This window comes from Gymnogyps californianus, chromosome 11, assembly GCF_018139145.2.
Source record: "Gymnogyps californianus isolate 813 chromosome 11, ASM1813914v2, whole genome shotgun sequence".
NCBI classification, from domain to species: Eukaryota; Metazoa; Chordata; class Aves; order Accipitriformes; family Cathartidae; genus Gymnogyps; species Gymnogyps californianus.
The window spans coordinates 3,668,511-3,682,740 of NC_059481.1; the positions used below are offsets into that span (position 1 = coordinate 3,668,511).

Below are 14,230 nucleotides of genomic sequence, written 5' to 3' on the forward strand. Positions count from 1 at the left end.
CTTTGGTCACAAACTGACAATCTAACTGACTGCAATTTGGAATGGTTTAACAATATAAAGAATAATACATGTGCAGGAATCTGTAAAAGAGCTCAAGACAGTTTTAGGTGCCTAGGGAGACGATGTTATTGGAACTGTGCTGAAGTAACAATTGATGGTTTTTTTTCTCTGAAGACAAGAGTTACCACATTCAGTTACGAAATGTTTCTTTAAAGATTCTCCTTGGAGAATGCTTGATGCAGCGTCTTTTGTTCTAGAAGAGATTTGTTTAGTTGTAGACAGAAAAACCTTTACCATTTCGTTTATAAAGTTAGTTTCTTTGCACACACTGAAACCCTGAGATTGTCTTCAGAGATGCATTTTTTGCCATTTATTTTTTTCATGTGTGGTCCCAGATGACTTTCTGCAAAATCAGCAGGCAGGATGTAGAAATTTATATTCTGAAAGAAATTAAAAAGAAATGTTCATAATTTGGTTTTTTAAAAGAAAAAATACTGGAGGAGCATGTATTAATTTAAGATAGTTGAACGTTCAACCTAGTAGTAGTAGAAGTCATGTATAGTGATTTGGAGACTTGTGGTATAATATGGAACTAAAATCCCTTGTCCAAGTGTCTTGCAATTTAACATAAGTGAGTTCAGTAGCATGCAGATTCTTGTGCTTAGAAAAGAACAATCAAAACCATACTCTGAAAATGGTTGTTTGAACGGGAATTGATTGATGCTGTTTGCATGAGGGAATATCTTGCTGTATGTAGTTGCAGTGAGCTGGTTAGACAACAGTAGCAGTTTGGCTGAGTTTTCAACACCGTAACTGAAGGTGTAATTCCACTTTTAATTTTTGCCAGTAGTTGAAGCTGTTCATAATGAAACCTTTTTCTGTTGATTATCGCTCATATTAAAGTGACAGACTCCAGGCTGTTGTTAAAATACCTTTATTAGGGATTCTTGTGCGTATGGAGAATTTTATTAGCTACACAGGGAATAAAACTGATCTGCACTTCCATATGGATAACATGTTTTTAAGAGGCTAAAAAGAAAACAAAAGACCTTATCCTTTTGTTAGTTTTAGGCATTGAAAGGGCTGAAGAGTCAGTGTTGTGCTGTGTTTTATTGGTCGTTACCTGCAGCTGATGAGCTCCAAAAAGAATGAAACCACTTAGGTCCTGTAGTACTGGCCTGTAAGTGTTCAGTAATTTTCAAAATCAAATGTACTATACAATTCAGACTTGAAACATTTCATTTTAAGAAATAACAGTCATTCCTTCTAGAGGCTTTGTTTTATTCTTAAGAATCTGTCATCTCTGGCATTCATCATTGGAGAATTTCAATTATTTTCTCATGGCTGAATCGTAATGTTTTTAACAAATCAAATTCTTTTTAGGAGCATGTTATCCTTTGTATGGAGGCTAGAATCACTTTGGTAAAATCAAATTAACCTCACTGATTGGAGCACAAGAGAATCTGAGAAGCTTAACGCAAAGGGAGTCACAAAGGCTCTTCACATGCATTATTGAAGCAGATATGAGGCTTGTGTATCATCTGCTCTGCGTGTTCACCAGCTAATGCTCTCACAGCTGTTAGGTACATTCAGGCCTTGTGGGAGGGAGGATTCCTCCTGTCACCCTGTAATGCTCTCTTGCCCACCCTAAAGCCCAGCTGGGGCTTACAGTGGCAAGATTTCCCTAAAACACTTTTTCTCCGGTGATTTCCAACAGCATTAACATTAGGTCTCACAATGGTTTTGTGAAGTGGACAAGTGGTATGATACTGTATCTGTTTCATGGTTGATGGAATTTCCAAATTTAACTAAATAAGTCCTTAGGGAGAGAGAAAATGCATTATGTTTCCAGATATTTTTTTCGTTTTTTTTTTTTCTGGATACATAATTAAATGAGGTTAAATCATCTTATCTCATTTCCCTCATTAAACTTACTGTTACCCTCAATATTTTAATGAATTTAAAAAAATAATAATTTTGTCTTTCATGCTTGAGTGTTTTCTACAATATGAAACATAGTCTAGTCTTACTATCTGACCAGTTTATGGCAAAATATTGGTTTAGTAACAGTAGTACACAGAGGCAATAGCCTAGCATGAAATTAATTCCCAGGTGCTCGTGGTGAGAAGTGAGATAGGTTATACAAGTTTAGAGCGTGTATTAAGACTTGAAGTAGGTGCTTACAATTAGAATAATTGTTTATTGTTTGTACATAACTTAGGAGAAAGGGCAGTCAAGAACATGTAAACTTCTCAGAAATATCGAATGTTTTTTGCCACACTGGAAATTTAGATGATTATTATTATTATTATTATCTCTCTTGTATTAATTGCTCATGTCCATAGTTGTGAATAGATGTTCTTTGTATTGTAGCTAAGACTTCAGACTTTGCAGGACATCCAGTCCTCTAAAGTAACTGTCCTGGTTTGGGCTGGCACCTGATCTTATGGAAGCGTGCGTAACTTCTGCGTATTGAGAACAAATTGCAAGACTGTCATCACAGGCAGCAAAGGGCAGTTTATTCCTGACTGGGTTGTCAAATTCTTAAGCACAATTTCTTTTGAAAATTTTACATTCATTCTCTTTTTATCTCCCCCCCACCCCCGTATTTTTAAATGACCATTAAAAGTAGTCTGACAATTAACAACTCTAAAGTCTTGCCTATTAACTCACCATCTCTTGTTATGGTTTGTAAATTTACCACTTCTTACACCACTACATTTTCTCTGGGTTTTTTAATTGTATTTCATTGTTCTGGTTTTCATGTCTTCTGCCCTGTAACTGTGTTTTGGCTGAGTTCATGTTTCTAGATTTGCTTCCAGATTCTCAAGTAATCATGGTTTTCCAAAATGCCTCTCAGATATAGTAATACTACTACAGATTTAAAAAAAAAAATTGGGGCTGAAGTTTAGTAATGAGTGGGGAAGGTCAAATAGGCTTTGGTAGTATATTACTTGCAAGTAAATTTTTAAGAAGGGACATGCATCTCGTGAGGTAGAACTCCCAGGAGTTTTGCACATACTTGCCTAGATTTATTTTATTGATGTTGCCAGTAAGGCTGCTGGGCCAGTTCTTCCAGGTGGAGTAACTTTGAAAGAATAAGGCCCTGGTGGCTGTCAGGGCCTCTAGATAACAGATGGCTTGTCACTTCCATGTAATACAAGAGCAAGCAGGGACAGGGAAGTTCAAATGAAACTAGAGAATGATCAAGGTAGTCAAATGAATTATTCATTAACAAAACTCTGGGAGTAATCAAACCCAGCATGTGATACTGAGCATGTGGAGATGGCTACTGGGCTATATGAAAAGAATTCCAGACTTAGGGGAAAAAAGTGAAGGAAGGGAGGAAGGGTGATGCCCTACTGAGTATTAACTTTGCTTCGGATTAGGAACTATGTGATCTAATGTCAATTTATTGTATTAGTTCAATTGTATTAGCTTTGCAAACTTTTTGTTAAAAACGTGCCTGGAAATGACTGAATACTAAACTGATAAGTGAATTAAAATGAAAAAGTAACTTCTTGTGCACAGCTAGTTGTCAGATGGCATAAAACTGTTAAACTGATTCCAGATATTTCAACAGTCTGAATGCGTGCTTCCGTTAAAAACTGTTTTGTATTTAAAGAATTCACCAAACAATATACTTTCAAACAAGTATTTCTGTGCTGTTAAAATAATTGGATGAGTCTTGAGTAATAGTTATAAATCTGACAGTGAACAAATACAAATTAAAAATTGAACATGTATGGCTTTTACTAAAAGATTCATTCTTATTGTAGTAAGTGTGATTATGGCTTTGCTATGCTCTGAATAATTTTATTCTGATTAATTCTGTCATTTTAGAGTACTAAGAAATATGCCATGAAACCAGGAATCAACTAGGCAAGGCAGGCAAGAATTTTTTTATTTTTTAATTTTTTTTTTTTTTGGTAGAATGAACTTCAGTAGATATTAGTAAAGATATTAGTAAAAGATATTAGAAGATCTTATTACAATTATTATTAAGATATATGTATGCGATTAATATATCTTATTATCTAGATGTTAGTAAAATTACTAAAGGGTATCTCCTGATCTTTTTTAATGTAGAAAAGATGCCTTATGTGAGAGCTGACTTCAATTTTTGGAACAAGTAGAAGTGAAATCTTGCAACAATCTTGTTTTGCAAATGACAAGCATAAGGAATCGCAATCCAAAAGTCTGCTGCTGTAAAGCAGTGGCGGTCTTTTGGTTGATTTCAGCAGTCTGCTGAACAGTCTCTCCGTTGTCTGTATATTACTTGCCAGGGAAATTTCTTGGCCAGATTTTATCATAAGCTATATACAGCAAAATCTTTGTGGTCCTACCAGTTACAAAAGTCAGTGGGGTCGGAGCAGCTGTGATATACAAGGGACATAAGCAGTCCTTGTTGTCCCATGTAATGCAGGGCCATATTCTGCACAGGCTGTGTGCCTGGAGCTTTCTGCAGTAAATCTGTTTTGTGATCCTTGTGCAATTAAAACCCTGTTCCCTGGAACATTGTTGGAGAGAAGATTGTCCCTGAGAGGGTAATAACATGTTTTGATCACTTGGGCCTGTAGGTAATAATATTTTTTCCATATAAAGATGAAGAAATGAAAATAAAGCCGAAGTCGCTTACAGGGGTCAAATGGAAAGTCTGTGGTAAAGCAAAAAATATAATCCGTATCTTTTTGACTGCCATTCCCCTCTCTAATCAGTGGTGCATACCGAAGCATGTGCAAGTGCACATAGGGGGAATGAACATAGAAAGGCTTTTTGCAGAGGTATGCTGTCTCTGGTTACCGTCAGTAATCTGAAGAGATGAGCTATAGTCGTTCACACAAAGTTTTGGAATTTTGTTTACTTTAAAATATACAGCTAATTTTCTAGAGTAAAACAGTTTCAACAGTAAAATACCAAGTTGAATTATCTTTTTGCATCTGTCATTATCAGTATTGTTAAGGTTTGTGAACAATAACATAGTTATGTTAAAAAAGCTATTGCATAAGCTGCTCAGTGAAGATAAAGTTCAGTGCAGTCCTGTTAACTTCACTGGTAACTCATGATTTACACCAGACATTGGTCTAGGCTGCTGTGTTTCATCCTGAGATGTTAAAAGAACCCAGTAGTTAAATGAGCGCTTAATGTTTGTAAAATGCTAGATGCCAAGGGTAGCAAAGTGTGAAAGTGCCATTAGTTCTGGTTTAGGCTAATTTCCAGTTTGCTGTTTATTGCTGATGTTGAACATCAGTTCAAGTCCACCTAAAGGTAGTTTAGTCCAGTAGGTACAATGGTTTTATCTTTTACCTAAAATAATCTAGTGAAAGTGTTGGTACCAGACTTTCTATACTTGTTTTAGAGTTGCCAGAAACATGTGCCCTGGAGGGAAATTTAAAAAGATGCAAGGATTTTTGACCATGAAAATTAATGTTAAGACAGGTCCTTTTTATGTACTGTAACTTGCTTTAAAATAAACATACATGTTCTCTCATCTCCCCATGGGTGTGTTGACCTGCATATAGATGTTATGGGCAGTCTGTAAAGATGGTTTACTTCTTGTAACCTAACCATCATGAGTTCCTACTGGAAGCAGGTGGTATTTTTAGAGAGCATAACACTTATCTTGTATTCTTTAAATCACTTTATATTTTGCTTTTAAAAATCAGATCTCTAGAAATGCAAGTTTTAAGCCAGTCTTTGAGTTGGTAATGTGCAATTCATCATACTATACAAATCACTCAGTTTTCTCACCACCCTTGGGTGTTTCAAATTACATTTTTTGACAACCGAGCAGACTCATGTTTATTCCTATTCATATTTATGTTAAACTTTAATGTTTGAGCTCTGATCTTTATGCCTGAGCTACAGGACCGTCTTTCTAGTAAAAGCTTTAGAAACACCCAGAGAATGAATTTTGTTATACAAGTTCTATTCTGTTCTAGATTTTTCCCTCTGTAAAGCAGGCAATTTACTGTTGGTTTTTTGATTCTGTACTCCTCCAGGTAAAAATAATCTCCCACACCCTTCTCTTCCTTTTATGTAAATGATCCTAAAAATAGCTTATGGCTAAAGTATATTGGAAAATATCGTGCATAGCCAGTTCTTGAGTTTTTTGCAGGAACTTTTGTTCAGCAAATAGACACATGTGAGCTTACCTTTCACACTTGCGAGTTGTACCATCTGGTCTCAAAAGAATCACTTACAGTCATTTCAAGTTGTATGTGAAATTATGTGCTGGTATTAATTGCCGGCCACAAAAATGTTATATATGGAGAAGGGGGTTCACCTTGGTATTCTAGAAATCTGATCACACCTAAGACCTGATACTTTAGGCAGACAAATGTAACTTTGAAGGCTTTTCAGGTATGTACCAAGATTAGATATCAGAAATGTTGATCGGCAAGTTGTATTTAACAGCTATTTAGTCATCAAAGTAAATTGAAGAAAACTACTCTTCTATTTTCTCCTTCAATTTGCAGTCCCACTGTAGCAATATTTTGCTATTTCTTGGAATCCAGGAAAAGAAATTTTTGAAAAACTGACACTGATTAGTGTATTTTTATTATCAAAATGAAACAAATGGAAAAAGTAAAGAAAACATTTCTGGAAGAATAGTAAGCCACATTCTGGACAATACTTTCCACACTAAGACGTGCAATTACGTCTGTACTTGCAGAGATGTGCGCTTTCGCAAAAGACCTCTAACGTTACTGTTGCTACAAAGAAGTTCAAGAGTGTCGTTGCCTTGTTGTGCTTTACCATCTTGTGAAATAGCAACATAGGCATGAAAATCTTAAGTACATGTTGCCATTTTTCACATGGTTTTGTGTATGAGTAGCTTAGCTTCTTGAAGTAACAGAACGGGTCCCATGAATAGAGTTGTTCAGTGTTTGTGAAACTGATAGCACTCCTTAAAGTAAAAAGCTTTGCAAAAGAATGTGTCATTGATTTTTTGGTATTGATTTTTAAAGAGAATATTTTTATCACACAACTTGTGTAATACTGTAATAAAATAGTTGTTTATAATACTTCTATTTATAAGTCTCCCTTTCTTAGAATGGGGTGTTTTATTTTTTTATGTAGATCGAAAGGATGCAGAGGGCTGGGAAACAGTTCAGCGTGGAAGGCCTGTTCGATCTCGATCCACAGCTTTGGCAACAAAAACTCCTGTAGCTGCAGAATCACTAAAGTCCAAAGGTGACAGTGACAAAGAAAATGTCATTTCACCACCATCAGAGAATAAGCGTGGGAGTTTGCCCACTGACAGTGGTGCATCCAAAAGCACAGAGCTTGTACAGAAAGATTATTTACATCAGTCTGAAGGTCCTCTTACCGAAAGGACTCGGGTCAGTACAATTTTGAATCATTTTCTAACCTTAAATCTTGCAACTTTTTCTTTAGAGCATTTTCTAAAGGTAGTGTTGTCTAGAGCTTTTATTCACTAACCAGATTGGAAAAGGATTTAAAAATAATAGCTATTTCAGTTACATTTATGGAAACACATTAAGATGTTGGCACAAATAGGCAAGCTAAAAATCATGAGATGGACCATATATTTTATGATGCTGTGGGCAGGTTTCCTGTGTTTTCCAAAAACTCAGCATTTGGCATATCTCATACATAGAAGATTTTCAGTAGAAAGATCCAACTTTCGCGAGGTTACGAGCAACTGAAATATATGTGGAGTTATTTGCATCACTCACTGTAAGGCTGCCAGGTATTTTGTTAAGATCCTTTTGACTCTAGTGACTTTAACAATCAGTATGTTACATTTCGTTAATTTTGCAAATGCCTCTTGTTAGTTCGCAGCACACGCCTCGGAAGACAGTGGGAACACTGGCACACCATTGCAAGAAGATACCTTACAAACGGTTTCTGAGATGCCTCCAGTTCTCACAAATACTGACTGTGCTTCAAAAACTCTGCAGATTAATGAAGCTTCCTCCCTGATCACTGATACTATAGACCGGCATCAAACAGAAAAAGCTAAAACTGAAACTGAAATGGATCCCTCAGATATTTCAAATGTGAGTGCTGCCAGATTGGTAAGAAATCTTAAAAGATTTCTGAGTAAATAATAAATATAAGCCTTAATTTTCTCATTCTATGTTGGACAGTTTTTATTGTTAGCCTGCTGTAGAAATTGTAGAAAAGTCTATAAGGTACTTACTGTAGAAAAAATATTCTCTTGCACAGATACTTTTCATGATAGAATTTAATTCCAGTAAAGTTTCTGAACTTAAACTAGAAAGATACAAATGCGTTATTTGGAAGAAAGAGATCTGTGCTCTCATTACTTTTTACATATATGTTTGCCATAATTTTTCATTTCCTTCCACTATCAATCATTTTAAGTCAGACTCTCATTAAATTCTTACTCCAGTTTTGCTAATTATTCAAACTGGAAACACATGGGATATCAAAATTCTGTTAGAAACAAATGTAGACCTCTGCCTTTTAAGAGTAGCTGAACTGCTCTCTTAGGTCTTCCTATACAAGTAGCAATTTGGACAAATGCCATTCTTAAGCAACAAATGTGAAGTCAGTATTCTGTTTTTATGTGGCTTCCCGAAAAGAATGTCTTTTCTTGTCTGTAGAATTCTGCAGGTTTCAAGGTGTGTCTGCTTTATTGGGATTCTCTGAGTAGAGAATTGCGGTAATGCTACGTAAAATTCAGGTTATACTTTCAGGTTATGTTTTGTTTTTTTCAGAAACTAGATTAAAATTCTGATTTCCAAAAGTTTTCCTGTAAATCACTTTCCCTTTAACATCTTTTACAAAGATTTCCAAGTCAAGTATCTGTTTGTTTTTAGAGCTGATTTCTAGCATCTCGTCCACTAACATTGATTCAGATTCTTAATTATTAACAGTTCAGGATGCTGACAGTTTGGTGGGATCTGTGTGTCTTGTGAGCATTTTACTACTCCTGATTAAATTGCTTTGAACACTGATTGTGTATTGTGGCACATTGTTTGGTAGCTGGAGTGGAAATGAACCAGTTAATGCTGGACATCAGAGAAGGAAAAGACAATCAGTCAGCATATTCAGGCTTACATTCTTGCCTAACTATCTCGTGATTCATGTTGAAAAACAAGTATAGCCTGAGATTCTGTTGTATTAACTACAGTGAAGTTTCCAGATACAGTTCATCTGCAGATCCATTTTCATCTTTAAATAATACTTTGGAGCATGATTCCTTTTCGGGAGATAACAGCAGGGCATGCCATTAATGTTTCAGAGCATGCATTGCTTAGTCCCTAAGACTAGGTATTTAAAAGAATAATTAGAGAAGAACTGTCCTTGTTGCTTTTAATGATAGAGTTTCTATAATACATTTTTGGAATGATGTGAATGAGTGTTTCATGTAGCTATTAAATGAGTTAATGGTTGCGAACAGTTTTAGTGGGGTTTATATTTCAGTTACCTTCACAAAATATAGCAGTAAAGGAACTACAAGTAATCAGAAATTGAACAAAATATTGTAATTCATATTAACTATATAGAAACCACTTTTTTGTGCCTCCTACTGATTTGGGGTTTTTTTTCTGGTTTCGTGTTTCCTACAGTCTATGGCAGAAGTCCTTGCTAAGAAAGAAGAGTTAGCAGATCGCCTGGAAAAGGCAAATGAAGAAGCCATTGCTAGTGCTATTGCAGAAGAAGAGCAATTAACTAGAGAGATTGAAGCAGAGGAAAACAATGACATTAATATCGAGACTGACAATGATAGCGATTTCTCTGTGAGTGTTAAATTTATTTTAAAGTACCCAACTTCAAGCTGTCTTTGATGTCAGCAGAGTATGAATATAGAATTTGTTAGTGTTCATTTTTGCATTAACGTAACCTGTTTTACATGCAAATAAAGTAAATAGTGTCACGTAATCATTATACCATACTGTCTAAGGTATATTTAGTCTAACTAAACTCAGCAGCACAGTGCTGCTGACTGGTACAAAGTCCTCTGATGTTGCAGTCATTGTCCTGCTGCCTATTTCTGTGTGCAAAGCTGGGAGAGCTGGGACTTACTTTCATTGCTACCACACAGGAGCTACTCTAGGTGAAGCAGAAGTCTCCATTTCTACTGTCAGAAGCAGCAGGAACAGCATGTCTCTGAGATGGCTAGTTCAGTTTGGAAACATTGCTGAATATTGCTGAGTTGGCACTGTTTAATATGTGTGAACACCTGCGAATTAAGGTTTATGTTTTTACTGTCTGGATCATATTAAATTTCAGGCTGGTATGGGCAACGGAAGCGTATCTTTCTGCGGTATGTCTATGGACTGGAATGATGTTCTGGCAGATTATGAAGGTAAATTTTCATATATTACTGTGCTTATGTTGAAATGACAGCAATATTTAGAAAAATGCCCATTTTACTCATGGCGCTAGTTAAGGTTTCAGAAGATCCCCCTAACATCTAAATATTATTCCAAGTTATGTTATTTTCTATGTTATTTCCTTAGGAAAGATGGACTTGTGTGTTCAAACTATCTCTGTGTGTCTTTGTTCTTCAGCTCTCTTCCCCCATCTCTCTATTAGAATTTAAAAATTTGTTATCCAGTTTTATCTTAACACTTGGATAAAAGCGTAATAAAATCATTAAGCATTGAAAACGCACAGGGATTAGAGACGCTTCAGTCTGTGTTTGCACCTTACCTAGGCTCAAGAGAACCCATTTGAGAGAGAACTTCAACAGGAACTAAGCCTCATTAATTGCACTTCTCTCAGAAAAGTGTTTTAAAATTATCTAAGTCTTTGTTTTCTTTATGTACAGCTCGTGAATCATGGCGCCAGAGTAATTCTTGGGGAGACAGAGTGGAAGAAGAGCCTGCACGTCCACCTGGACATGGAATCCACATGCATGAGAAACTGTCGTCACCATCACGCAAAAGGTTTTAGAGTTGTTACCTGTCTTGATTAGCCAGTGAGAACAAGCAACCAAACTCATGGCTGCATGAAACTGTTCATAAATCTACTTTCTTTAAGTCTGTGGGTGGAAAGTGTTATAGAAATCAGTATATTATTTTCATAACAAACTAGGTTCATGCTACATTGTCCAGTTGTTAAAGATTTGAAGACTAGAAGAACAGTATTTACATTTAAGGGAAATAATTGCCTTCCAGTGGCCAGTTTATTTTCTCTTACTGAAAATGACGTAGAAATGTTTGCAACACTGTCACTTAATGTTGTCTCACTTGCTTTTGCTCTGCTTTATTTTTTATTAAAAGAACAATAGCAGAATCCAAAAAGAAGCATGAAGAGAAACAAATGAAAGCTCAACAGCTGAGAGAAAAGTTACGTGAAGAAAAGACACTGAAGCTTCAAAAATTAATGGAGAGGGTAAGCTTTCTGTAATACAAAGGAGCCGGTCTGCTGCCTTTCAGAAAAGCTTTTTTTTCCCACATAGTCTAGAAATGTTAGAGATTAAAACTAGCGGTGAAATGAAATTTTCCTCCGAGTCTGAGTTCACATAGTTTTCACAGATGACTTGTGCATCACAGATATTAAAGAGAGCATTATGTCAAATCATGAACTTCTGTGAGAGTGTTGCTGACATACTATACTGCCTCAGATTCAGGGAAGGCATGGTGAAAGTAGAAATGTGTTGCATGTGTCCAACATAAATGCTAAAACTCACCAAACTGAAGCAGTTAGCAAATCAGTGTACTTTGGGTTCAACTTAATGCAGGCTTTGTGTAGGGCATAAAAATGTATTATTACTGTAAATAAAGCTTCAAATATTAGAAAATTCTGAGGAAAATTCAGGCCCTATTTTCAGTTACTGTATTAGTAATGAATTTACTCATTATATATAGGAGAAAGATGTACGGAAATGGAAAGAAGAATTGTTAGATCAAAGGCGCAGGATGATGGAGGAAAAATTACTCCATGCAGAATTTAAACGTGAAGTGCAACTACAAGCAATTGTGAAAAAAGCACAAGAGGAAGAAGCTAAGGTAAGTTATTTTGTTTTCAAGGGGAACTATTTAATAGTTATACTTGTATATGTTTTGTACTTCAGGGTGCTCATGAGTAGGTTGTGAAGGACGGTGCAAGTTAGATACGAACACGTGTGAACTGTGAAGCAGATAAATGACGATCTCTAAACGGGACAATTATTCTCTGATATGAATTTAAAATTAATTAGCTGTTACTGGACATCATGGTGTGTTGCACTGGAAGAAAAGGTGGCTTGAAATAGAGAGCTGATAGTTGTCTTGCTGCTTTTGTTCCTCACAGAGAGTATGGCAGCATTTTCAGTGATAACTAGTCCTCCTGGAAGGAGTAGAAGATCTGATTATCAATTCTCTGCTTTCCAGCATGTAGAATGAGAAGTGGGGAGAGCTCATTGTGAAACATTCATTCTGGATCCAACACTCTGTGTCCTTAAACAATAGTTCTGTTGCTGTGTTTTATACCACTAATGTTGTTAAACAGTTGGAAATAAATAGAAACCTACAGTTAGCATATGGCAATTATTCTAAAATAAGTATTTTGTTTAGTTCTTTTCTGACTTTAATACGTAATTTCAGAAGACGAGTGCTAGATGAATGCTTTTTGGTTTACCTTATTCATATTACTTTGATAAACATTGTTGTGGTTTAACTCCAACTGGCAACTAAGTACCACACAGCCGCCCGCTCACTCCCCCGCCCCGGTGGGATGGGAGAGAGAATCGAAGTGTAAAAGTGAGAAAACTCATGGCTTGAGATAAAATCAGTTTAATAATTGGGGGGAAAAAAAACCCAGCAACAACAACAATACTAATAATGAATGGTAATGAAAAGGAAAAAAACAACCAAAAAAAAAAAAAAGAGAGAGATAAAACCCAAGAAAGATAAGTGATGCAAATGAAAACAATTGCTTACCACCAACCGACCGATGCCCAGCCAGTCCCTGAGCAGCATCCCTCTGCCGCCAACCTCCCCCCTAGTTTTATTGCTGAGCATGACATTATGTGGTATGGAATATCCCTTTGGTCAGTTGGGGTCGGCTGTCCCGGCTGTGTCCCCTCCCAACTTCTTGTGCACCCCCAGCCTCCTCGCTGGTGGGGCGATGTGAGAAGCAGAAAAGGCCTTGACTCTGTGTAAGCACTGCTCAGCAATAACGAAAACATCCCTGAATTATCAACACTGTTTTCAGCACAAATCCAAAACATAGCCCCATACTAGCTACTGTGAAGAAAATTAACTCTGTCCCAGCCAAAATCAGCACAACATAAATGATTTTATTTTAAAGACTGTTTTTCCCAAGTAGAGATACATGCATCTCCTTAAAACTAAAACGTTACATTATATAATGAGCATATATCCTAGCTGTGATTGATGCAGCTGTTCATCTGTATTATTTAAGATAAGCACGACAAAACTGATTTAGCTTTTTCACTTAGTCGCTGTTTCTGTCTCTTGGATTAAAATGATTTCTAGACTACCTAATTCAGTCTAACATACCTTCATTATTATTTCATTACAGCAGTGTGACTTCTATAATCATATTAACTAAATCACACTTGCCATAATTCCCCAGCTAAGCAGATGTTTCAAGTGTTGTGTGTGTTTAAATGTGTAAGATCTGCTGCCTCTTGAGGTTCTTGTGTTCTGGAAATAAATGTTAATTGGGCCAGAAGGCTTTAGAGAAATAGCTGATGAGTAGTATAGCTGAAGACCATGGTAACTGTTGCTGCCCAGTTGGTTATCTAAATTCCTAGTGCTTACTTGTTTACTGAACTGTGAAATCCATTCTGTAAATGGATTGTAGTCAGTAAACAAAGCAACAAATATTATCCTACCACCCTTTACGTGATCTGTTGTTGTCTATCCATGTGTCTTCTCTTTACTCTTTTCTTTTGTGGATTCAGACAGAGCATGAACTTTAGGTACAGCAAAAGAATTTCTGTTTCAGTCGTAGGTTTGAGTATGGTTTATAGCTGATAAATTTTTATGGTTTTCCTCAATAACTTTGGTTCTAAAATTTTGATGTTATTAAATCAAAGTTAAATAAGAGTTTGATCTTTCCCATCCATATAATGCAAAAGCTTTCTAAAGCATTTGCATTTAAAAGCCTAAAGTTGACAAGAATTTTGTTCAGCAATCTTGTAGCGAGGACAAAATATTGATTACCTTCATGAACCTAAGTAATAGATAGTAATAGTAAAAGCATAATCTGATGTTTTTAGTATACACATTAAAGTACTTTTAGCCTTTTCATATTATTTTCTTTTTTTATTCTTGTG

The 14,230-nt window shown here is 36.0% G+C and overlaps 1 protein-coding gene across 2 annotated transcripts in view; it reads left to right on the forward strand.

Annotated features, from left to right (window-relative positions):
- SCAPER (S-phase cyclin A associated protein in the ER) overlaps positions 1-14,230 on the forward strand; it is a 169,124-nt gene that overhangs the window by 34,754 nt on the left and 120,140 nt on the right. Inside the window, exons 8-14 of one of the 2 annotated variants that reach the window (XM_050903319.1) lie at positions 7,084-7,346; positions 7,803-8,045; positions 9,567-9,737; positions 10,231-10,306; positions 10,772-10,889; positions 11,226-11,337; positions 11,814-11,954. In XM_050903319.1, the coding sequence (XP_050759276.1) occupies positions 7,084-7,346; positions 7,803-8,045; positions 9,567-9,737; positions 10,231-10,306; positions 10,772-10,889; positions 11,226-11,337; positions 11,814-11,954 (1,124 nt within the window). The remainder of the gene's footprint in view (positions 1-7,083; positions 7,347-7,802; positions 8,046-9,566; positions 9,738-10,230; positions 10,307-10,771; positions 10,890-11,225; positions 11,338-11,813; positions 11,955-14,230) is intronic. The other variant, XM_050903320.1, reaches the window with a different exon arrangement.